The sequence below is a fragment of the Phocoena phocoena genome, chromosome 1, assembly GCF_963924675.1.
Source record: "Phocoena phocoena chromosome 1, mPhoPho1.1, whole genome shotgun sequence".
Lineage (NCBI taxonomy): Eukaryota > Metazoa > Chordata > Mammalia > Artiodactyla > Phocoenidae > Phocoena > Phocoena phocoena.
Window position 1 is genome coordinate 31,677,718 of NC_089219.1, and position 23,433 is coordinate 31,701,150.

The following is a 23,433-nucleotide window of genomic DNA, read 5'->3' on the forward strand; positions in this document are numbered from 1 at the left end:
TAAATACTCAGATCCCATGTGTGTTTGTATCAGCAAAAGCAGACAAACATTTAGAAATATGTTTGGTTGTGTAGTGGTGTGTTTTAAAAGGTAGCTCAAAGTGGCTTTCCTGAAATGTAAGCCTGTATTTGAGCTTATAAGGAAAGGAGTAGACAGGCATGAGTTATTTGGCTGTATATACTGTGTCATATATAATGAGAAAGTAAATATTATTTAGGCAAAGGTTGCTGCTTTCATTTTCCTGTGCATTATGGTAATGGCGTTTCTAAACCACTAGTTGATTAATATTTTAAGAAGTTTATCCTCAGTATAGGATTTGCTATTGAACTTAGAAGTCGTAGCCCTATCTTTGAAGTGCTTTCTTGTTTATGTTTTAGAATATTAATTTCATAAACAGCTGTAAATAACATTGAAATAAACAGAAGAAAAATAGGTTGTAAAAGCTTTTTATTTTTATGAAACAATATTGATTCTAGTACCTAATAGTTATATTGGGAATGTGCTATGTTCAGTTTATCTGTAAAATTAGAGCAGTGTTTTTTTTAATTGGAGAGTATGGATTCTAAAACTTTCACAGGAGTACTTAAGAGCTTCTGTACCCATTTTATTTTAATTTCAAGTTTAAGATGTATTTTATCTGTTAAAATGTGTTTTTAAATGACGTGTATACTCTACTGTACTACCTGCCAGCTGGACATCACCAGAATAAAGTTCCTCCGCCATCTCTGTATACTTGATTAAAAAAGGTGAAGATTGTGTCTTCTATTTTTTTTTTCTTCTTCCCCTAATAGGTGTGTACACTATTGCAGAACATACTGTACAACATAGGTCCTGTGCCTAATAAATTCTAGGCAAGTCTCAGGTGTTCAGTCCTTAATAGTTAGTGGGTAACACATTGTTAAGTGATAACATTGTAATATTGGCTTAGTGTGTACTACAAGGTTTTGTGCTGCTTGTTCCACTTTTCTAGTCATATTTACATATTATAGGATGAACATAGTTTTTAGATATTGAAGGTATTTAACTTTGAAACAAAGATTTCTGCAATTCCTTCATGCTCTTGTATTAATTTATTTGAATAATATCCTGAGGTTACAGGCAAACTATGAAACTGTTACTATTTGTTTCTATTTGTATAAAACAGTTTTTTAAAAAATGGTTCCCTACAGTAAAGCACAGTACAGAAATAAACAAGATGCTGAGACTGATATAACTGTAATTAAGTAATCTCTAATTTCAATCAAAATTACCTGACTGGTTATGTCATTTGGCTTTAAAATAAGTAACATAAATTTGAATGTATAAAATTGATTTATGCTACTTAATACTGAAATTATATGTTATATATGTTGAGTTCCATGTAAGATTTGTTTTAAAAAGTGCTCTGTCGGGCTTCCCTGGTGGCACAGTGGTTGAGAGTCTGCCTGCCGATGCAGGGGACACGGGTTCGTGCCCCGGTCCAGGAAGATCCCACATGCCGCGGAGCAGCTGGGCCCGTGAGCCACGGCCGCGTCTGGAGCCTGTGCTCCGCAATGGGAGAGGCCACAACAGTGAGAGGCCCGCGTACCGCAAAAAAAAAAAAGTGTTCTGTCAGAGTTGAAAACTGCTAGGTTCCTTTTAGTGCTACGGTTCTAAGATACGATGTTCTAGTAAATCTTCATTGTGTTTGTATAGATTTCAGATTTCTTCCATTCTTAAAGTTGATAACAAATTCTATATTGCTCTTAGAGCTGGAAGGGACCTTACATATCAACCAACGCAACCTCTCACTTAGTACCACTCTTGTCAGAAGTTATTCTTCCTTTGCTTGAAGGCCTCTGTAGAACATACAACCGATGGACTATTTGTTATGTTGGTAATGGAGAAGTTCTTTTTTAATCTGAAAGTTGCCTCTTTGTAACTTACACCCATCAGCCAAGTTCTGCCTGGCAAAGATCTAGTATGCCGATGGTCCCCAACTAGATTGGTTTGACTTAGATTTTTTGGCTTTAACAATGGTGTGAAAGCAATATGCATTTAGTGGAGATCATTCTTTGAATTTTGATTTTTTTCCCAGGCTAGTGACATGCAGTACATAACTCCTGATGCTGGGTAGTAGCAGCAGCCGCAGCTCCCATTCAGCCGTGTGATCACGAGGGTAAACAACTGATACCACCATTCTGTACCCATACAACCATTCTGTTTTTCACTTTCAGTATGGTATTCAGTAAATTGCAAGAGTTATCCAGCACTTTATTATAAAATAGGCTTTGTGTTAGATGATTTGCCTAATGTAAGTGTTCTGAGCACATTTAAGGTAGGCTAAGCCAAGAGTTGATGTTTGGTAGGTTGGATATATTAAATGCACTTTCGACTTTGGATATTTTTAACCTGCTCTGGGTTTATCGGAATGTAACTGCAGCATAAAGAAGATCTGTCCTCCCTCTTCTAGGTGTCAGGCTTGCTTATACTTGAAGGCTATCTTTGCTAGCCTAGACACTTCCCTTTCTAATACTACATACAATTTCCTAACCCCTTATCATTCTAGTATTCCCTTTGGACAGTTAAATTGATTATTTTTGCTTTGAAAATGTGGTGGCCGCGTGTGTGTAGAGAGGTGAGGGGAGTACAGCAGGAATGTGGGGAAGGAATCTCTGATTACTATTTCTTAGCTTTCATTCGCTATTTTTTTCTAGGTGTTAGGAGTCCATTGGTGAGATCTAGTTATATGATATTAAGTACATGGCTTTAACAACGGTGTTCCCAAGTCACCATCTCTTCAGCAGATGTAAACAAGAACAGGAAGACACAGTTTGTACTGAAGCCATAATACCTGTAAGACAGAATTTAGCACTCACTTAGTATCAATACTTGGAATTTCAAATAGCTTTCAGTACACCCTGTCCACACTTGCATTCACATATATTATCTCATTGTTCCCCAAACTTCCTACTGTTTTAGCTTGCATCATCATTTTTCTTTTCCAGGACTGCTGAAATAATGTTTCACCCATTCTCTGTGTTCCCCCCACCCTCTCGCCCCTAGTCTGTCTTCTACCTGTAGCCAGAATGATCTTTCTAAACTACAGAGCTGTCTGTGTCACTCTTCTGCTTAAAATCCATTAAAGCTTTCGTTCTGCTTTTAAAAGAAAGTTCAAACTCTTCATCAGGAGATAAAAGGGTTTTCGTGATCTGCCCCCTGCCTAGTTCACTAGTTTCACATCCTGTCTTGGCCTTACAAGCAGTACTCAGTACTCAAGCATCATTTAAAAACTTGTAGATCACTACCCGAAATGCCTGTATCTTCTTAACAACTTGATGCTTGTCCTTCAAGGTAAGTAGTTATCATTTCTGGAGAGCCTTCCTTGACTGGAATAAAAGTTCCTCTTCTGTGTTCCAGTAGCATTCTGTTAATACTTCCTGTTCAAACCTGTGTGGTCATCTTGTTCAGCTTGTTTCTTTCCCCACTAATTAGATTTTATTAGACTGTAAGATCTTTAAGAACAGGAACTCTTACTCATCTCAGTTTCTCAAGTGTCTGTGACAAAATAGATGTCAATGAATGTTACTTGAACAAATAAATGAAGGAATTAAGATATCATTAGATTAAGCTGTAACAGGAACCATGCCCTGTTCATGTGTATACTTACAGGGCTTGGCTTAGCTTGATGTGTGGCCTGAGGTGAGTGCTTAGTATAGGTTAACTGAATAATACAGAGTTGCCCTGTGTATTAGTTTATTAATATCCATGTCGTGGTAGTGTAAATAAGAAAAGGGCTTTATTTATATACTTGAGAAGAACATTTGAAGTTTTTGTTTGTGAAAGGACAACTAAGGTCTTGCTTTCTTTATCTGTAAAATGAACGAGTTGGACAATCTAATCTCTTAAGGTTCTTTGTATTTCCAGCATCCCACTAGGAGGACCAGCTATAATCCCTGGATCTGGACCATATGGAGTACAATCTAGAATTGTACCATCCCTTTTTTTTTTTTTTAAGCAGCTCCATTACACTATTGAGTCTCATTAACCTAAGACAAGTTATAAAATGGCCAGACCTCGTGCATGAACTGTTGCTGTCTCCCCTCCAGAGGCTGCTGTTCCTTTGGTTTTCTTGAACCTTCAGCATAAGACTTAAAGGCATCCTAGTTAAATTTTGTCCTATGAGATTTGGTGTAGATTTTTGCAGTTGCTGTGAATTTTAATTCCTCCATTTATGACTTAGCTGTGCATCCTCCATTTGTGGTACCTAAATTTTGTTACGCATGTAATAGACATGCAAATATTTAAACAAATGGTCATATACCTGATATATCTTCGCTCAAATAACTAAAACAATAGGTGTTGTAGTCAAGATGTAGTCTTTTTCTTTCCTTAGCTATTTTTTTCTAGATTGTTCAATGTGTAGGAAGACCACTGAACTTCAAGTCAGAAGATCTGGATTCTAAGTCCTGGCTTTTCTGCTTACTACTGTGTGATGTTAGGTCACTTAATTCCTCTGGACTTCGAATTTCTAATTGGCATGAGAAGAAAAAAGACTAAAGTCTCTAGTTTTCTGCAATTCTGGCAGTACGATTATCTGGCCGACACTTGGATGTAGTATGGAATTGTGGTTGAGAGCTTGTTGAGAGTCTGGGGTCAGACTGCCTGTGTTTTCATCCTAGCTCTGCCCTTACTGGCAGAGTGACATTAATCTGTCTGGGCCTCTGTTTCCTCATCTGTAAAATAGGGTTAATAATACTGCATGGTTGCTTTGAGCTAGTTCTTAGAATATATTCTGCACATGGTTAAGGACTATATAATTGTTTGCTATCATTATACTTTTTTTTTTTTTTAACAAAACGAAACAAAAGATATCAGTGAAGACATTGCACTTTCCTGTGGGCTCCTGGGACAAAATATAAATGCTTATTTTTACAGTTGGGAATTTAAAAATGTGGTAGAAGCCAATGTGGAAGTGTTTAAAAAGTTAGTGATATATTATGAATCATTATCTCACACATTAGAAGGAAAGACTACGTCTGCTTTACTAGCCTCAATAGTGGGTGATTTTGATGTTTTAGGAAATAAATTAAACGTATAGCGTCAGTTTTCTGTACTAGTAAGAAAGCCAGTAGCTGTAAGTTCTTAGATAACTTCTAGCCATGTGTGGAAATATTGGCTTGAATCTCTTCCTTCCATTCCGCATTTTAACGAATCTGCAGGTAGCAGCCAGATTCACCTTTTCTTGCCTCTCACATCTCTGGACTTATAGTGAACTATGAAATGGCTCAACGTTGGGCTAAAAAGGAAGTGGACTGGCCCAGGTAATCACTATACAGGCTGATTTCCTCTGGGTAATTAACAGCTGACTGTCCTCATCAGGGTCCTCTCTTTCCTGTTAGCAGCGGCTTCCCTTTTGAGGCTCAGGATCTCCTAGGATCCTAAAGGAAAGGCCTGTCTCCTGGTGGCTAGACTGACATTGTCCCCAAAACTCTCTCCTACTTTACTCAGTCTGTAGTACCTTCCGGGGAAATAAGTTCTGCCTAGATGCCAGAGGAGTGAGAAAAAGGGCACGCTTTGGTTCACCTTCCTTAAACCTTACCCAGTAATGATTATTTTGATTTTTGGAGACTGTGAAATTATTTAGTATTTCTAGAAGTTGCTCTACATACTCATTTGGGATATGCCTTAAATCTTCAGTTGGCCGTAGGTGTTTTTATTTCTTAACTTGCCAGGAACATTCTACCTCCTTACATATACAGCTTCCCTACCCCAGTTTAGTTACTCTGGTTTAGGTCCCTCTCAAAGACAGCATGGTGTAGTAGGAGGCCTAGCTTTGGAGCAGGACAGATGGATATGTAATCTTGGTCTAGTTATTTAACCTTTTAAAAGTAACTTCATCTCTAAAATGGAACTGATAATACCTTTTTTTAGCGAATTGTTGGGATTAAATGAAATGATATTTCAAGTTTTTAGCACATTGCCTGTGAACTAACAGTAACAGTAGGTGCTCAATTAATTTTAGCCTTAAAATTAATTAATTGGGTTATCGAGTGCCTTCTAAATGTGTTAGAGACTAGGATATGAAGAAGACAGTCCCTGCACTCAAGGAATTTAAATCTGATAAAGGAAAAGGTTACTAAATATGAATCGAAATCTTTATTCCCTTTTATTCTCTCTTCCCTATTTTTTATGCATTTCTTTTCCTAGGTTAAGGTAAATTCTAGGAGGACCCTTCCTCCAAGAGTGACCAGGGAGGCTCTAATAAGAGGAACAAACTGAGTAGAGTTGTCACAGGTTATCGGGGTGACTGGGAGCTTAGTCAAGGAGGGATAAAGTCAGCTGTTAGTCCCGTTATTAGTAAGTAGTAACAGGATTATTACCAGAGAGATGCCTAATAGGGGGTAAGGAAACTGTCAGGGAACTGAAGCAGGTCACAGGGCTTGTTTAAACTGTGTGACCTGCTAGGTAAACTTGTGTTTACTTTTTTTCCCCACTTGCAGTCTTTTGGGCTAATTTCTGGAAACCTGCTTTCCTGGGTGCTGCCCCTCCCTCCCTGTCTTCAGGAACGGGATTGGAAGTAGCATTAGCCTGAAGAAGTTGTTCTATTTAGGGAGCTAAAGCAGAGGGCCAGTGATTAGGCCCTTATCTGCAGTGGGGCCTTTCTGAGTGGTGTGGGGACAGGATCAGAGCATCTGTCCTGACATCAACAGAGGCTCTGCTTTTTCTATCCCCTGGTTGCATCACAATTATGAAGAAGCACTGATGGGTCGGGCCATCTGAATGAAAAAGCCCTTCATTGTGTTTCTTCAGCATTCCAGTGTCTGGTACAATTAGCCAAGACTCAGAAAACAAGTTGGACAAACAAGCAAGCAGCCTTCCACTGAAGGATAAAGGGATTTCTGGCACAGCTGAGTTAAGTGCGTTGACTGCAGAGACAAAGTGGGAGGGTCTGGGAAGAGGAAGGTGCCTTTTGGGATGACATTCCTGGCTGGATGAGGGGAAAGAATGGAGCAAACAAGCAAATCGTATTTTTGAAGCTGTTGAAATCTGCTGTGCCAGATCTCCTAGAGGCTGGTTGGGGCTGGGCTACTCTATAAGGAGGTGGAATCACTGGGGAGAGACTTTTGACTCTTCGGGCAGCTCAAAGTCAGGACATGAAGCTCCCTGTGGAATCTAGGAAATCCGTTGGCAGCGGACAGCGTGTGGGCTTGCCCCGTGATAGCCTCCCCGACCGTGGGGCTTTCTCAGTCGGTTAACACTTTACACACACTTCAGCCTGAGAAGAGTCCAGCCCCAGCAACAGGTTGTTGGGCAGTGGATGCACTGGGTCTGTCTCGGCAGTTAAGCCATTTTACCTCACCAGGCCTCCTGCAACTGTCTCAGATTCACCGGGTCACAAGCTTCTGCTCTGCAAGTGGAGGGTACCTCAAAGACCAGCTTCTGCCTGCGCAGGTTTACTCACTCACTAACTCGGCTGGACTTCTGCATCGGAAGCGCCCACCTCGCCTGCTGCTGTTGGTCTGAAAACACTGAGCTAGCTGGTGGCGCTTTTGAATAGGATGCCTCTTGCATGAAGACCTGGACCCAGTTTGGAGGTGCCCCAGGGAGGAGCTTCCTCTCTGACCTCAAGGGGAGGGAGGAGGTCAGTAGGAAGTGGTGGGTGGAGCCACTTCTCCGAACTTCTGCTGTCTCTGTTCACCTCGAAGCCTTTTTTAAGGAGCTGCAGGGCGTGCACAGGCCCCTAGCCGGAGCTTCTTTGGCACACCTTCCTTCTAGGCAGGGTCAGCAGACGCTGGCGACATGTGGCCCAGTTACCAAGATGAGCACGAGTTCAGCAGCCACCTGGTTTGCCGCATGTGCTGCATGGGTTAGTACGTGAAGTTTTTTTCCTTGTCTGGGCCTGAGGATCCCAAATAGCCCTTACTCTCACTGACTCATAAGAACGCATGGGCTCTGAAGCCTTGGAGGCGTTACAGCTTTGGGGCTTGCTAAAACGTGCAGTGGGAGAGACTGGGGTGCCCGACTTTCTGGGGAACTTCTTAAGCTTGTAGTGACTGGCAGTTAAGAGCCTGAGCTTTGGGTGTGGCACTTCTTTAGAGAGACTGAGTTCTTGCTCATGCTTCTGTCTGTATCAGGAAACCACTTTTAAGTTATGTTGCATAGTTCTGAAAGTCCAGGGCGTATTTTTAGGAGAAGTTGGTTGGTTACAGAGTCCACCTCTGAGCAGACAGGATTGTGGGAGGGGGGGAGGGTGGAGTCATGACCCAGGTTTCCTCTTTGGGGCTGATTGCTAATTCTCTTACGTTTAACTCTCTTGCCAGCTGTGAGGAGGGAAAAAGGCTTGAAAGTGGTCTGGGGATGGGGATCTTAAGAAGAGTTGGAGGCTAGGAAAAGAGTCTTGTTGGCTTAGATCTCTCTTGATAAAGGAGAGGAGTTCATTTAGATAATGTTCTGTGACCTTGAGCAAGTGGCCTAGCCTTTTTTGGCTATAGGTTTCCTTGGCTTCCAAACTGGAGGATGTACAGACTGATGCTGGAGGTATCGTCATCAATTTCCGGTAAAATGGAAAAGATAAGGAAAATGTAGTGTGCTTTTCATAAAGATAAACTTATTTAAAGAACTGTCCTTTATTCTGAAAGTGCCCTTTCTACTTTTTTGATGTTAAAATGTCCATTATTTTATGAAAGAATTGTCAGATGGTAGTTTGTTTTTAGATATCTTTACTTAGCAAAATAAAAAGTTGACAACTTTATATTAGGTTTTCTAATTTATTTTGGAATATTTACCCGTTTGTGAAATCTAAGTTTAGGAACTACTGGATTGATACTACTACTAATATCTTTTGGTTTTGTATTCTTAGTCTCTAAAGCAGAACAAAATTGTGACCCAAACAGGCAGATTTTCACTAAAATTGAGATTGCTGGTTGTTTGACCAAGAGGAGACCTCAGAAGAAATCTCAGAAGGGGAGTAGCAGAGCCAGGGTTCCGATCCTGTCTCCTGACTGCTAGACTAGTATTGCCAAATTTTTAAGTGCTTTCTGAGAAAAAGAGTTGGTACTATAATAATGTTTGGGCACAAGGAGTAGCAGTTTTAGTCAGTTACTGCCATGGAGTCTAGCTTTTTGTCTTTCCAGTATCATTGAGATTCCTTCCCTGAGATCTAGAGGAAAGACTCTTGGGCATCTGAAAATGCTTAGAGATAAAAGGGCCCTTTTTCTGTAATCAACAGAAAAGTATAAGGAAGTGTTGAATCTTTATTGAAATTTTCAGGGCAAAACATCATTCTCCTAGGTCATCCTACTCTGTTTAATCCCCTGGATATATATATATATATATATATATATATATATATATATATATATATACACACACACACACACACACACACAGAGAGAGAGAGAGAGATTGAAATAGGCCCTAATTCATACAGTCATTATGAGGAGTATATTGATATTAAAGAGCTTAGCTCAGTGTAAGCTCCTCTGCTGATTTTGATATTGTTGATTCACAGTTGGTATTTGGAAACCATTGACCTAGTCCAGACTCCACACTTTATAGATGAAACTCAGGCTCGCAGAGGGCAGATGAGTATCCTATAAGGTAAGCCACAGAGTAGAGGCTAGGAAATCCAAGTTATAGCCCTGATTCTGCCCCTCTGTAACCTTATCTAAATTCTTAAATCTGGGCTTTGATTTCTTCATCTTTAAGATGATTTTTTTGAGGATCGTTAACCCCTATATCTCTTTGTATCTGTGAAGTATTTTATTTTTTCTGAATGTGATACTCCATTAAATATTCTAGAAGCTATTGTGTTTTTCTCCCTCTTCCCTTCTCCGTATAAGCCTCTCGTTCTATTTCTGTGGCTCTTTCTTTTGCCACCAGGCTTACTACTGGCTTATTTCTTTATCTGACTTCTGCCTTGTACTCTCTGATTCCCAGTAGGGCAAAGAATTATTGGTAACAAAGTTCAGATTTTCCTAAGAAATAATATAAAACTTTAATTTTGCACTGAAGTCCCTAGTTATCACTTCCCTAAATTCCCATGTCTCAATCCTCATTGAGACATTCTGAGTCTTCACCAAGTCTTGGTGACAGATACCTTTCATGAATCCCTATTATAGTTATAGTTTGCACCTCTCCTCTTCCCTTCATTATATAGGACTATATTGTGTTGCCTTCTGATAATTTCACAGTGGCAGGAGAGTGTGGTGGTTAAAAGTCCATGACAGACTTGGATTTGAATCTCAATTCTACCACTTAGTAGCCTTGTGACATTGGGCAAATTATTAATAAGCATTTCTGAGCCTCAATTTGAACTATGAAATGAAGATAAATAATGTGTACTTGATAGAATTGTGAAGATTAAGTCAAATATCAATACTAAATGAGACAGGCCTTGCACAGTGCCTGATACAGAGTAAACACAATAAATATTGAGGTCATTCTTACCTCCCAAAGTTGACTTATATACTTATAAGGAAAGGAATCATTTATAATACTAGTGCCATTGTATATTATTGGTAAATATTTTAATTGCTTGATCTCCACTTCAGACCATTTTCTTTGAGCTCACACATTAAGTGGTGTGAAGTCTCCTGGGTGTAGATGTGGGAAGAAGAATTTAGAAAAGCTGTAACTGTGGAAGGGACGTCTGAATGGAGATCCCTGCTCTACGCTGAAAAGCAGTCTTTTAATTATCATTTGAGAATATTTTTAGTCTGACTTTGAAAATACCATCATAAAGTATCCATATAGATATAACCTTGGCACACAGTGGGCTCTCACATAGTATATATGGTTAAATAAATGAGCATTCCTGAGTGCCTACTATTGTCCTAAATGTTGGATATTTAACGAAATTTAAAACATGGTTCTTGACTCCAAAGAACTAAAGTGCAGATAGAGAAATTGGATTTACATGTAAAGATATCTAACAATAGATTTTATATGTTCAGTGCCAAGTAAATTAAATAAACACAGGCATCCAGAGATGGCTGGGATAGCCAGAAAGGTGTAAAGGAAGAAGTTGACTTCAGCTGGACCTTGTAAGGAGGCTGTAAGTTAGATAAAACAAGAAGAGAGGGTAGATGTTTCAGTAGGGAGAAATAGGTGAACAAAGGCAAGAATGTGCAAGGTATGTTTGGAAACTGAGATCAGAATGGTTGCAGTTGAGTCATGCAGGGGAGAGTCTAAAGATAAATTTGGAAGAGTAGATAGGTTGTAAATTTCTTCAGGTTAGAGGCCATGTCTTATCTTTATCTCTTCCAACCACCTAATACATAGTGAATAAAAACTGGAATTGAATTTCAGAGGGTTGTAGTAGACAGTAGAAACAAAGGACTTGGGCTTGAGCCTCTGGTTGTCTGAGAGCCACTAAAGGATTTTGAATAGAGGGGTAATATGAGCAAAGTGGTGATTTAGGAAGACTTGTTGAAATAGGCTGGCTGTACTACCTACCACGGCCTCAGCTATCAACTGTTAGCATCAAATCTGTATCCTCAATTCTGCCTGCTCTTCTGAACTCTAGACCTAAGGTTCCAACTGTCTGCAGGAAGGGCCTGCTGACATCTCATTATGTTTCTTCTACTTTACCCAACCTATCCTCACCCAATCTGTGCCACCTGTTTTCCTTATCTCCAGGTACCACTCCTCCCAGTTGCTGTGACTGGAAACTTTTTTTTTTTTTGTGGCTGCACTGGGTCTTTGTCGCTGTGCGCGGGCTTTCTCTAGTTGCGGCAAGCGGAGTCTACTCTTCGTTGTGGTGCACGGGCTTCTCGTGGTGGGTTCTCTCTCTTGTTGTGGAGCACGGGCTCTAAGGCACACGGGCTCCAGTAATTGTGGCACGTGGGCTCAGTAGCTGTGGCTCACGAGCTCCAGTAGTTGTGGCACGTGGGCTCAGTAGTTGTGGCTCGCCAGCTCTAGACACAGGCTTAGTAGTTGTGGCACACGGGCTTAGTTGCTCCGCAGCATGTGGGATCTTCCCGGACCAGGGATCGAACCTGTGTCCCTTGCATTGGCAGGCGGATTCTTAACCACTGCACCACCAGGGAAGTCCCTGTGACTGGAAACTTTAGAATTATCTTGAATTCTCCCTTTCTTTAACATCTAGCCAGTAGTTAAGGGCTATTGTTTCTTCCTCTACATTGGAGTTGGGGATCTGGCTGCCCTTGCCCTATTCATGCTCTTAGATTTTTCTTGGTCTGTCACACACAGTAGGCCTCTAATTGCTTCTACCTCTTAGTGTGTCTCTGCTGCAGTCTGGCCTTCCGTCCAGTGCCAGATTAATCTTTCCAAAACACCCTCTGGTTCAGAAAATTTCAGTGGTGTCCTTTTATCTACTGAATTAAGTGGATACTCCTCATTCCTGCTCTCTGGAGTGATGTGGTCTCAGGTGACCTTGTTAGCTCTCCTTCTCATTACATGGCTAACTGTACGCTTTGTGTAGCCACACCATTCCTTCCAGTGTATCCTGTGTGCTCACATATCTCCAAGTCACTGCTCGTGCTTATTTTTCACTTTGGAATTCCTTAACCTCTTTTTGGGCTGCCAAAATCATACTTGTCACCCAAGGTTTACTTCAGATACCACACCTTTCATGAACTCTTCTCCTATCCCTCTGTCAGAATTAATCAGCTTTGTTTATCAGCATGATTTTGTGCAGCTTGTATCTGGTGTGCTATTTGCTTGGTGTTATTGTTAATTATTTATTTACATATTGGTCTCTGCTACTAGATTGACCTCGTGGTCAAGGAACAGGCCAATTCCAGCTTTCTATATATTTATTTCCCTCTTTATTTATTTAAAAGATTTATTTTTTATTCATTTATATTATTTACTTTTGGCTGTGTCGGGTCTTTGTTGTGGTGAGCGGGCTTCTCTCTAGTTGTGGCGTGTGGATTTTTCTCTTCTCTGATTCAGGCGCGTAGGCTCCAGGGCGCGTGGGCTCTGTAGTTTGCCGCACGTGGGCTCTAGTTGAGGCATGCGAGCTCAGTAGTTGCAGTGCGCAGGCTTAGTTGCCCCGCGGCATGTGGGATCTTAGTTCCCTGACCAGGGATTGAGCCCACATCCCCTGCGTTGTAAGGCGGATTCTTTACCGCTGGAGCACCAGGCAAGTCCCAGGTATCTCATTTTTAGATTTTCAGGTGGTTGGTGCTTCTTGGGCTTCTTGAACCACTTGTAATTTTTCTGTGGCCCTCAGGGAAACAAGCAGAGGCTCTTCTCTCTTTGCTTTTTTAATGATTCATGATGCTGTGTTGGGCTATGTTGGAATAGAACACAAAACTGTTTGCCTCAAATGCAGGCTTTCATTCCGACCCCAGGCCTATCCTCAAAATGCTCCAAGTAGAGTAGAGTAGGACAGATGGACAAGCAAACTATGATACCTTGAAATAGGCACAAGAGGGAGATCACTCAACTAGTGTATATAAGGGATGGAGGAGGTGATAGCTGAGTTGAATGCTGAAGAATGAGTAGTCCAGGAAATGGGGGAGCGATCTTCCATGCAGAGAGAACAGTAAATGCAAAGCATGGAAGCGTGAGAGCACATGCCTCATTTGGGCAAAACGGTACATTCGGCAAGGCTGGAAGTTAGGGTTTTTATGAAAGGGTGGAGAGGGAAGAGTGGCCACATCATATGGGACCTTAGATCCCAAGCTAAAAAGTTTAAATATTATCCTGAATGCAGGCATCAGGCTTTAGAATCCAGCAGAGCTGGGTTCAGACTTACCTTGTGATCTCCGACAAGTTACTTAGCCTCTGTGGGCTTTATCTTCCCAGTAAAATAATGCCTCTCAGGGTTGTTGAGCATTGGAAACAATATATGTAAGGTTCTTGGCATATAAGTAGAGACTTGGTAAATGTTATCGGTTAATATTATTAGGATAAAGATTCAGTGTGGGCAGCATTGTCCACAGTGCTGGCAGCACTGAGGAGGGTGGTGTCTTAGTCAGTTTGGGCTGCTGTAACAAAACCATAGGCTCAGTGGCTTAAACAACAGACACGGATTTCTCACACTTCTGAAGGTGGGGAAGTCCATGGTCAAGGCACCTACAGGTTTGGTGTCTCGTGAGGGCCTCTTCCTGGTTCATAGACAGCTAGCTGTCTTCTTGCTTCACCCTCACATGGTGGAGCGGGAATGAGGGAGCTCTCTGGGGTCCCTTTTGTAATGACACTAATTCCATTTATGAGAGCTCCACTCTCATGACCTAATCATCTCCCAAAGGCTTCAACTCCTACTTCTATCACATTGGGGGTAAGATTTCAACATATGAATTTCAGGAGGACACAGACATTCAAGCAGTGACAGATAGATTATAGCAGGGAAACCTATTAGAAGCAGAGAGGGAGACAAGAAGGGTTCATTTTTAGACAAGTTGAGCTTGAAATGAGCATGAAATTTTTAGGAGTCAATTGGACATATGAGAGTGGTATTTAGGATAAAGGCCTGAGCTGAAGATATGGATTGGGAATTGTCAGTGTACAGGTTACAGTTGAAACTGTGGAAGTAGATTAAATCATTCTGGGAGAATGTAGAGAACAGGTATTATTTACTTTTTTTTGAAATCTATAGGTTTTTTTTTTTTTCCATCCCATAGTGTACATAACACCAAAAATTTTGCATGCGATTTTAGGTGGTTTATGACTCCCCCCAACCCCACAAATCCATTTAGGGACCCTTAGGCCCATGGATATCTTAAGAAGCTGTAGTAATACAGAATAAAAAGGAAAGAGGGCTAAGAATGAGTAAACATTTAAGGGGTGAACAGAAGAGAGGGAACAGTTAAAGGGGAAGGAGGGAAACCAGGGTAGGATGAAGTCTCAGAATCAAGAGGGAGAGTGGGTTTAAAAGGTAAAGGAATGGTCACCAGTGTCTTCTGGGTTGGCAGCTAGGTGGCTGTGGGGAGGGCAGTTGCAGTGAATTTGTGGGGCTGGAAGCCAGGTCACATGGTGGAGCAGGAGGTGCAGCAGTAGAGAAGTGAGTGCTGTCATCACACTGGTCCGGAGCCCAGGGGAAAGGAGAGGAGTAGTTAAAGATACACAAGCTAGGGGGTGGTGGTTGGATTAAGTTCTCAAGAAGGGAAGATACAGGATCCAGATTTCAGAGGGAAGGGCTTGCCTAGGTAACAAGGAGCGACATCTCTGCCAATGAAACTAAAAGACAATTAGGGTAGGTATTGGTAGCTTGGTGTCCTGTAGTGGTCTTAATAAAGTCGGAAACAAGTAGTGAATTCCTCTAATTAAGCAACCCTCGCATGATTAATTGGTGCCTCAACATGTTCAATCTAAGAATTTCGCAGTGGCCTGTTGGGTTCTTCGTGGTCAGTTCACAGCCTTCGGTGAGGCTGAGCTTACAAGGAGCATCTAGAGGAATATCACCTTTCCTGTGATTGACTTTTTTCTTCTTACATAAGGGTACCTTCTTAAAATTCTATCTCTAGTGTTAGGTAGAAAGATCTTCACTAGGCCTGAATTAAATGAAGGATTTATGTATAGGGAATCAAACCTAAAACGTATTAAAAACTTTCAAAGTCTGAGCCGTCTGGAGTGTTCTGAAGGTCTGTGTAATAAAGTTGCTCTTTGGCTTACCTGATGAATTTCCTTGCTGATATTAAGATCTTAAAATCCAGGCATTGCAGTATCCTCTTATCCTGCTTAAATCAGGAGAGAACGTTCATGTAATTGATTGGTCTGCAACATAGGATCCTAAAAAAGGATCCTCCAGCTTTGGGGCAAGGTTGTTCTATAAAACCCTTTCCTGAGGAACTTATAGCTTGGCTCTAAGCAGGCTAGCTGCTCTTGGGAAGGACTTGTAATCACGCTGCTTTTAGTAATTACGTTCAGAATTAGTACTTGGACCTCTTCCCTCTGAATTGAAAGTCAGTTTTTTAGCTATTCGAAGCATGACTGATTTGAGGCCATCCGGTTTCCCTAGTGCATTATCCCTATGAGAGGGCTCGGTAGGTGAACAGCATAACTATGGGTAGTAAAATTTAAAAGACTCAATTGTGTTAATCGCATCTTCAGGTCTAAAAGAAATGAGGCAGTGGACTGAACTCTTACAGGTGGCTTGGCTTTGATTTCATTCTGTGTGTTTCTTTAGCCAGTCTTCTAGTCATATATTGGCCAATCAAGAATGTTTATTTATTACCTATAAGAGTCCAGTCCAGGGAATTCCCTGGTGGTCCAGTGGTTAGGGCTCAGGGCTTGCACTGCTAGAGCCCAGGTTCGATCCCTGGTAGGGGAAATAAGATCCCATAAGCTGCGTGGTGTGGCCAAAAAAACAAAAAACAAAAAAACTGTCCAGTCCAATATGTAAAAACTCAGATACACCAGTAAGTATCACCTTTTTGCTGGGGCCTGCAAACATAATGGAAAAACAGTATTAAAGCTAACTAAAAGTTCTGCCCACCACATTTTCACCAATGCCAGGTCCACTCTGCTTTGCTCTATTTATTACCCTTATAACCAAGAATAGTCTGTTTCTAATTTTACAAAGTTCTCACTCTGAAGACAACAGGTTTTGTTTATAGAATTTCTTTTATTATAAAAGTAATATGGGCTTGCTATAATAGGTTAAACAATACATAGATGGAAAAGAAAAAGTTAACAGATTTCCTTTTAAACTAGCCAATATTTTAAAGAGGTGGAGTTCATGTGATTTCTTTTTAGTCCACTGCCTCAGCTCTTTTAGACCTGAAGATGGGATTAACACAATTGAGTCTTCTTTATTTTCTACCCATAGTTATTCTGTTAACCTACCAAGCCCTCCTATGGGGATAATGCACTAGGGAAATCAGATGGTTTCTCATCAGTCATGCTTCCAATAGCTAAAAAGCTGACTTTCACTTCAGGTAAGGGGAAGGATTTATTTTAGTCTTATAATGTAGAGCTTTAGATGTTAGAAGCTATGGGACATGGAGAAAAGTAAAGCATGATCTCTTTCCTCAAGGAGTTAATGATCTCATTGATGAGTAAGAATGAGCATATTAAGAGATCAGAATTTATATAATTATATAAGTATGGATTGAGTGATTAGCATAGTAAGTACCATAAAAATTTGGAGAACAAAGAGACTATTGAGAAATGGAATTGTCAGGAAAGGCTGCCAGAGTAATTTTTCTCAAACACAAATGTCACGTGTCATTCTTCTATTTAAAATCTTTCAATACTTTCCCTTACCTTCCCCTCACCAGTTTCTTTGTGATAAGGTTTGGACTCCTTAGCTTGTCATGAAAGGCCGTGATTTGACCCATGCCATTCTATCCAGTTTTAAGTGTCACCACTACCTATTACACGTCCTGTCTTTCAACCATCCTTAATTCTGTGCAGTTGTCTGAACATGAGCTCCTTCTTATCTCCGTGACTTTGCACTAGGTAGAACTTCATGTAGTAGCTTTGTCCCTTCTCTTTCTGGCTAACTTGTACTCATCTTTTAAGGTTTAGTTAGTCACTCACATGGAAACGTTCACTAACCTCCCATGGGTCCCTCGTCTACTCAGACAGGTTAGCCATTTCTCTTACGTTCTTGAGTGCTCTGCTTACCTCTGTTAACAGCACTTGTCAAGCTGCATTGAAGTTAGTTCTCCTTTCTGCTAGACTCTTTTAAAGGTAGGGACTGTGACTTTGCGTAGCACAGGGTATTCCAAGCAGCTAGCTCCTTAATAAGGACTTATTCAAAGAATAAATGAGTGAATGAATGAGCTGAATTTTAAAGAATAAATAGCATTTGGAGAGGTGGAGAGGAAAAAAGTAGCTTGCCATGAAGAGAAAACAAATGTCAATGATTTAGATGAGATTGTAGCTGCAAGCTGATTCTGATTCAGTCTGCAGATGATAGAGGCTTGGAAAGGATGATGAAGAGGTCAGATAACTGAATCAGCATCTAAAGAAGATCAAAAGATCAAAATATGTTGGAATGACAGTGGTCACATCTAATAAATATTCTGGCTTCAAATACTTGCAGCACTCTATGAAGTGAAAATCAGACAAGACTTAAAAAAAAAATCCCAACGGTTCCAAGTGAGCGCCAATAGGTAGAATTTATAAGGATGCAGATTATGACATATTATGGAACTATTAAATTAGTATGTGTTACTTTATGAGGTAGTGAATTCTCTATTATCTTAAGTTTTAAGAGTCAATAATATTGTAGATGTATGCAAGATTTGGACAGACCTTTCAACTCTGAACATATGATTCTTTGTTGTTGAGGGGATTTGTGAATCAGCAGGGAATTAGACTAAATCCATTCTAATTCCTAAGTTCTGTGGTCTGTAATAGGAAGAGATCACTGTTCCTTGCAAATAAAGCAGGAAAGGAAGAGGTGGTAAAGGTAAGGTTAGAGAAAGAGATGAAGGAGCACTTACTGGATGGCTCTAGATTCAGAAAAATAAGAAGATAGAGCATCCACCTGGAAGTGGAGAGAAAGCCTTTGGGTTGTTTGGAATGGTACCTATGTGGCTTTTACTTGGGAGTCAGTAAGAAGGGAATAACTGTGGCAGTAGAGAGAGAAAACCGAACTGAAGTTTGTGTGAATTACTAGTGAGCCAGAGTTACTGGCTCATATATAATTCTGCTACTTTCTTCTGAAATTTCTCTGAGTTGGAGAAGAAGTGGAGGGGTCAAGCCCTGGTAGTCATTCAGGTTTGGGGATTGTCCTGGTGAACATACTAGTAGAAGGTTAGGCAGGTGAGACTCCCTGGGGCTTTAGTGACTGCAGCTTTGAATTGCTTAACTATGTTGTCTAGCACAGACTGGGATGATCTTAGGTGTTCTTAATAAACAGGGTGAAATAAGAAGGGAGTGATTGAGGGTTGAGAATGATGAGGAGCTATGAAAGATTGATAAAGATGACTGCTAAATAGGTATGTTTGGAGAAGGAACGAGGCTCGGGAAGTGGCATGGTGATGGCTGGCTGTGAATTGGAGCTGAAGGTCAGTGGAGCCAAGCAGGCTCACATGCACTGTCCACACATATGCTGAAGTAATTTGAGGATGACACCGTAGGATACCCTTGGAGATAGTAAGTGTGAACCAAGTTGTTAAGAGAAGTTAACGTAGATTTGCCACGTGGAGGGGGCAGGCAGCAGGGAATGGTCGATGACAGAAAGGATGATTTGAACAAGATGGTATAGTGGAGGGCAAGGGCTTCAAATAAGTAGAAAAGGAACGGAGCTGATGAATCAGTGGTCTGGAGGTGGCGTTGTGGGAGAAGGTGAGTTCTCCGCAGGATCAGGCCTCTGTGGCGCAGTCACTGTCAAGTGTTGACAGTCATGTTTCTGTTAAAGAGGTGAACAGAATTGAGAATGAAAGACAGTTTGCCTACAAAAAAAAGTGGGGCTCTGTAAGACTTGGGAGAAGGGAGGGAGGCAGGAGATGTGCGGGGCAGGGCATAGTGGGCAGCTCTGAGAGCTTGGTTGGTGAGGCTGGGGAAGAAGCTGGAGTGAGGGAGTACTGGGGAGGAGGGGGTGGGAGGAGAGCATTGATCAAGAGGACCAGTGTGTGGAGGGTGAGATGTAACCCTGCACTATAGGTGTCCCGAACGCCAAGGGCACTCCACCCCTTCTGTTGGGGGTTTTCACAGCTTTGGCTTTTTGGAGCTTGCTGGGGGCAGGGGAAGCAGGGAATCACTGTGCTCCCCGGAGAATTACGATGCGAAGGAGACTTTGCCATGACAAGATTCTTGAGGCACGTGATTCTGTCTAATGCATAAAGTGACAATATGGTAAGGACAGCAGAGGAAGTTCAGACAGACTGAACCTTCCCAACAACAAGACGCTGTCTCATAGTCTGCGGAAACTGTCTCCACTGTCCTGGAGAATCTGGGTGTGGGCAAGGCAGTGGTTGGGGAACGTCTTGCCGGGTAGCGCTAAGCCAGTGCCTTCTCCCTGTTTCCTCACAGATGAACGGGACCGTGTGCAGAAGAAGACGTTCACCAAGTGGGTCAACAAGCACCTGATGAAGGTAGGACCCCTTCGTGGATGCTGCCCTGGCCCCTCTGGCTGCTCCTGATCTGGATCTATCAGTCCCTTCTCTCAGTTCATGTTACTGGCCATGTGCTCCAGTTGATGGGGATACGCATGACTTTTTTTTTTTTTTTAAATATCTAACATAGTCCGAATAACGTGGAAACTTCCACTGATCAGTTTCTTGGTGAAGACAGTAACACCTCCATTACCTGAGGAGGCTGAGGTTGAGGATACCGTGGCGTGATTCCTGGGATTTCCAAGAACACTTTGCACCAAACTTTACATACTATTTTATAAGCCCCTTTCTTGTTGTAAATTTTTTAACCTGATTAATGTGGAAGGATGGGGCAGAGGAGATTTTGTTCTCTCTCTTAATGTATGCAAATCTTGAATGATCAGTTTAATGAATTTTTAAAATACGTATATTCAGGTGTAAGCCCCATACAGTTTAAAATAGAGCAAAATGGCTAGGGTTGGAGGGAGATCTTATTATTATTTTTATATTATTATGTTTAAATAGAGGAAAATCCAAGGCAGAGGCATATTACATACTCACCTAAGGATAAACAGTATGACTAATGTGGCAGTCAGATTTGAAAACAAAGTTTTTAAGTTACAATAATTACTCAAATAACTGTGAGCTATAAAAATTACTGCTCTGGGAAAGATTACCAGTGACCTCTCAATTGCTGTATCTAGTAGCCTAGTTTTATCTCCTTCTCTTTTGATTTCTCTGTAGCATTTGACAGTGTTGACCAACTCACTGCTCCCTTTGTTTTTTTTAAAATTTATTTTACTTTACTTTATTTATGTATGTATTTATTTTGGGCTGCATTGGGTCTTCATTGGTGTGAGCGGGCTTTCTCTAGTTGTGGCGAGTGGGGGCTACTCTTCGTTGTGGTGTGCGGGCTTCTCATTGCTGTGGCTTCTCTTGTTGCAGGGCACAGGCTCCAAGGGCACGGGCTTCAGTAATTGTGGCTCGTGGGCTCTAGAGCACAGGCTCAGTAGTTGTGGCGCACGGGCTTAGTTGCTCCACAGCATGTGGGATCTTCCCGGACCAGGGCTTGAACCCGTGTCCCCTGCATTGGCAGGCGGATTCTTAACCACTGTGCCACTAGGGAAGCCCTCACTGCTCCTTTAAAGCTGTCTTTTATGTTGCCTTCTGGGACACTGCTTTTTCCTCAGTTACCTCTTCCCTCCATGAATGCCTCTTTCACTGGCTTCTCTTGCTCCTTCTGAGTCCTCCATGTTGATGTTCCCTGGGTCCTAACCATTTTCTTGTTTTCTACTCTGTATTCTTTGGCAGTCTCATTTGTGTTAGCCACGGGGATCATTTGGTTGCATGGAATGCAAGGAATCATAAGTTGAAAGGGTTAGAGGGTGATCTCCAGAGTCTGGTGTCTGGATGCATCTGAGCTTTATGAAAACTAAACTTTATTGGGCAGTTACTCTCTCTTTCTCTTTTTATGAGGCCTTGTGTTTCTTCATTTTTATATCTTTCTGTGTGTCTCCTACATTTAGTTCTCTGCATTCCTGCCGTTGCTTGTGTGTGAGCCACGGTGGCTGTCCCTCAAATGGTAATGTAAACCCCTGCAGCTACATGATTCTAAAGATGCAAACAGGGCTTCCCTGGTGGCGCAGTGGTTGAGAGTCCGCCTGACAGTGCAGGGCACACGGGTTCGTGTCCTGGTCCGGGAAGATCCCACATGCCGTGGAGCGGCTGGGCCTGTGAGCCATGGCCACTGAGCTTGCGCGTCCGGACCTTGTGCTCCGCAACGGGAGAGACCACAACAGTGAGAGGCCCGCGTACCGTAAAAAATAAAGATGCAAACACAAGCAGTCTGGTTGGCTGAGGTTTTCTTCTCCTCCATGGGTCGGTGGTCTATCTATTTAGTTCCGTAAACTATGGCTGGGGAGATGGTTACATAAATCAAACATGGCTCCTTAGGGCCACTTGTTTAACTACAAATGAGGGCGATTTTCTAACTACAAGATATAGATAAGGAGGTGATGATAGAGCCTTTTCCTGCATTCTTTCCTAAGCCCAGGACCTGTATCTCACAGTGTTATTGACACGGTCATCTGGATGTTACCTAGACATGTCCTGTATTCAACACATCCCAAATTGCCCAGTATTTTCACTCATGTACCTAGCTGTCCAAGTTAGGAACCTAGAATCATACTGTATTTAGTCCTGCCCATCATCTCTCCCTGTCACCAACTACAATCAATCACTTCGAACTCAGAAAGATGCTTGCATCTGGTTTCTCTTCTCCATCCCCATTACCTCTGTTCTAGCCCAGGGCCTCTTCATCTCTTGACTTGGCCATAATAGTTTCCTAATAAAGTTTTCTATAAGAACAAATGTAATGATAATGGTAGTAGTTTATTGAGTGCTTACTGTAAATCAGACTTTCTGTACTGAGTCTTTTATATGGATCATCTCATTTAATTCTTCACTGACCTTATGCTGTAGATTCTATTAATAGTCCCATTTTATCAGTGAGGTTCAGAGAGGTTAAATAACCTGTTCGAGGTCATATCACTAGAAAGAAGAAGAACTAAAATACTAGAACTCAGGCAGCCTAAAGTCTGGCACCTGTGCTCTCAACCTCTGCACTGCTGACACCGGTCTGCCTACCTTTCCAGGCTCATGGTGTCATATTCCTCTCAGACCTTAAGCTCTTGCTGAACTGTTTGCCATGCTATTTATGACACTGTATCTTCGCTCATGGGGCTCCCTCTGCGTGGATTACCTTCCCCAGCTCTGTTCTGCCTGGACAACACCAACTTAACACCTCCTCAATAGATACTTTCCTGACTCTCCCACCTGGAATTGACTGGCCTTTCCTTTGTGCCCTCCCTGTATTCGTTATGTACTTCTGTTACAGCACCTGCAACATTCATCTTTCTGCCAGATTGTAACTTGAAGGTTGATGTTGTGTCCTGTTTTTTTTCAGTCGGGACAAAGGAGGAAGGGAGAGAGACAGGGAGCAAAAACCCTGCAATTTTCCTCTAATTTCTTCAACATTTACCAGTTAGTTGCCTCTGGTTTGGTGGCACATAACTCTGTCATGGTGCAGAGCCCTTCACAGCCTGTTTCCAACCAGGCATTGTCCCCTGCATAGCCTGTGCTGTAGCCGTACGAAACATCTCACTGCTTCCTAAACACTGTACTTTCATACCTCTTTGCTTATTCATTTCTCTCTCCCTTGAATGCATGTCTTGTCCTCCTCTGCCTGGCCATCACCCACTTACCCTTCAAGACTCAGGTCCAGTATCCCCTTCCTGAGGCTCTGACCTCCATCCCTTGGACTAAATTAATTGCAACTCCATCTCTGTGCCACACCACTTTGAAGAGATGGGCTTGTGTGTTCACACGTTGTTGTCCTCTGCTCCTTGAGGTCTAGGACTTGTGCACTGTGTCAGCCAAGTACTGCACCCGGAGCATGAGAAGTATCCAGTAAGGATTTGTTACCTTGAGTAAATAATAGCTCAGTAGTCTT

General features: G+C 41.8%; 1 protein-coding gene across 2 annotated transcripts in view; it reads left to right on the top strand.

Moving 5' to 3' along the window:
- The window catches only part of MACF1 (microtubule actin crosslinking factor 1), a 341,765-nt gene that overhangs the window by 102,696 nt on the left and 215,636 nt on the right, over positions 1–23,433 (top strand). For both annotated transcript variants that reach the window (XM_065881170.1, XM_065881162.1), the window contains exon 2: positions 19,861–19,922. In XM_065881170.1, the coding sequence (XP_065737242.1) occupies positions 19,861–19,922 (62 nt within the window). The remainder of the gene's footprint in view (positions 1–19,860; positions 19,923–23,433) is intronic.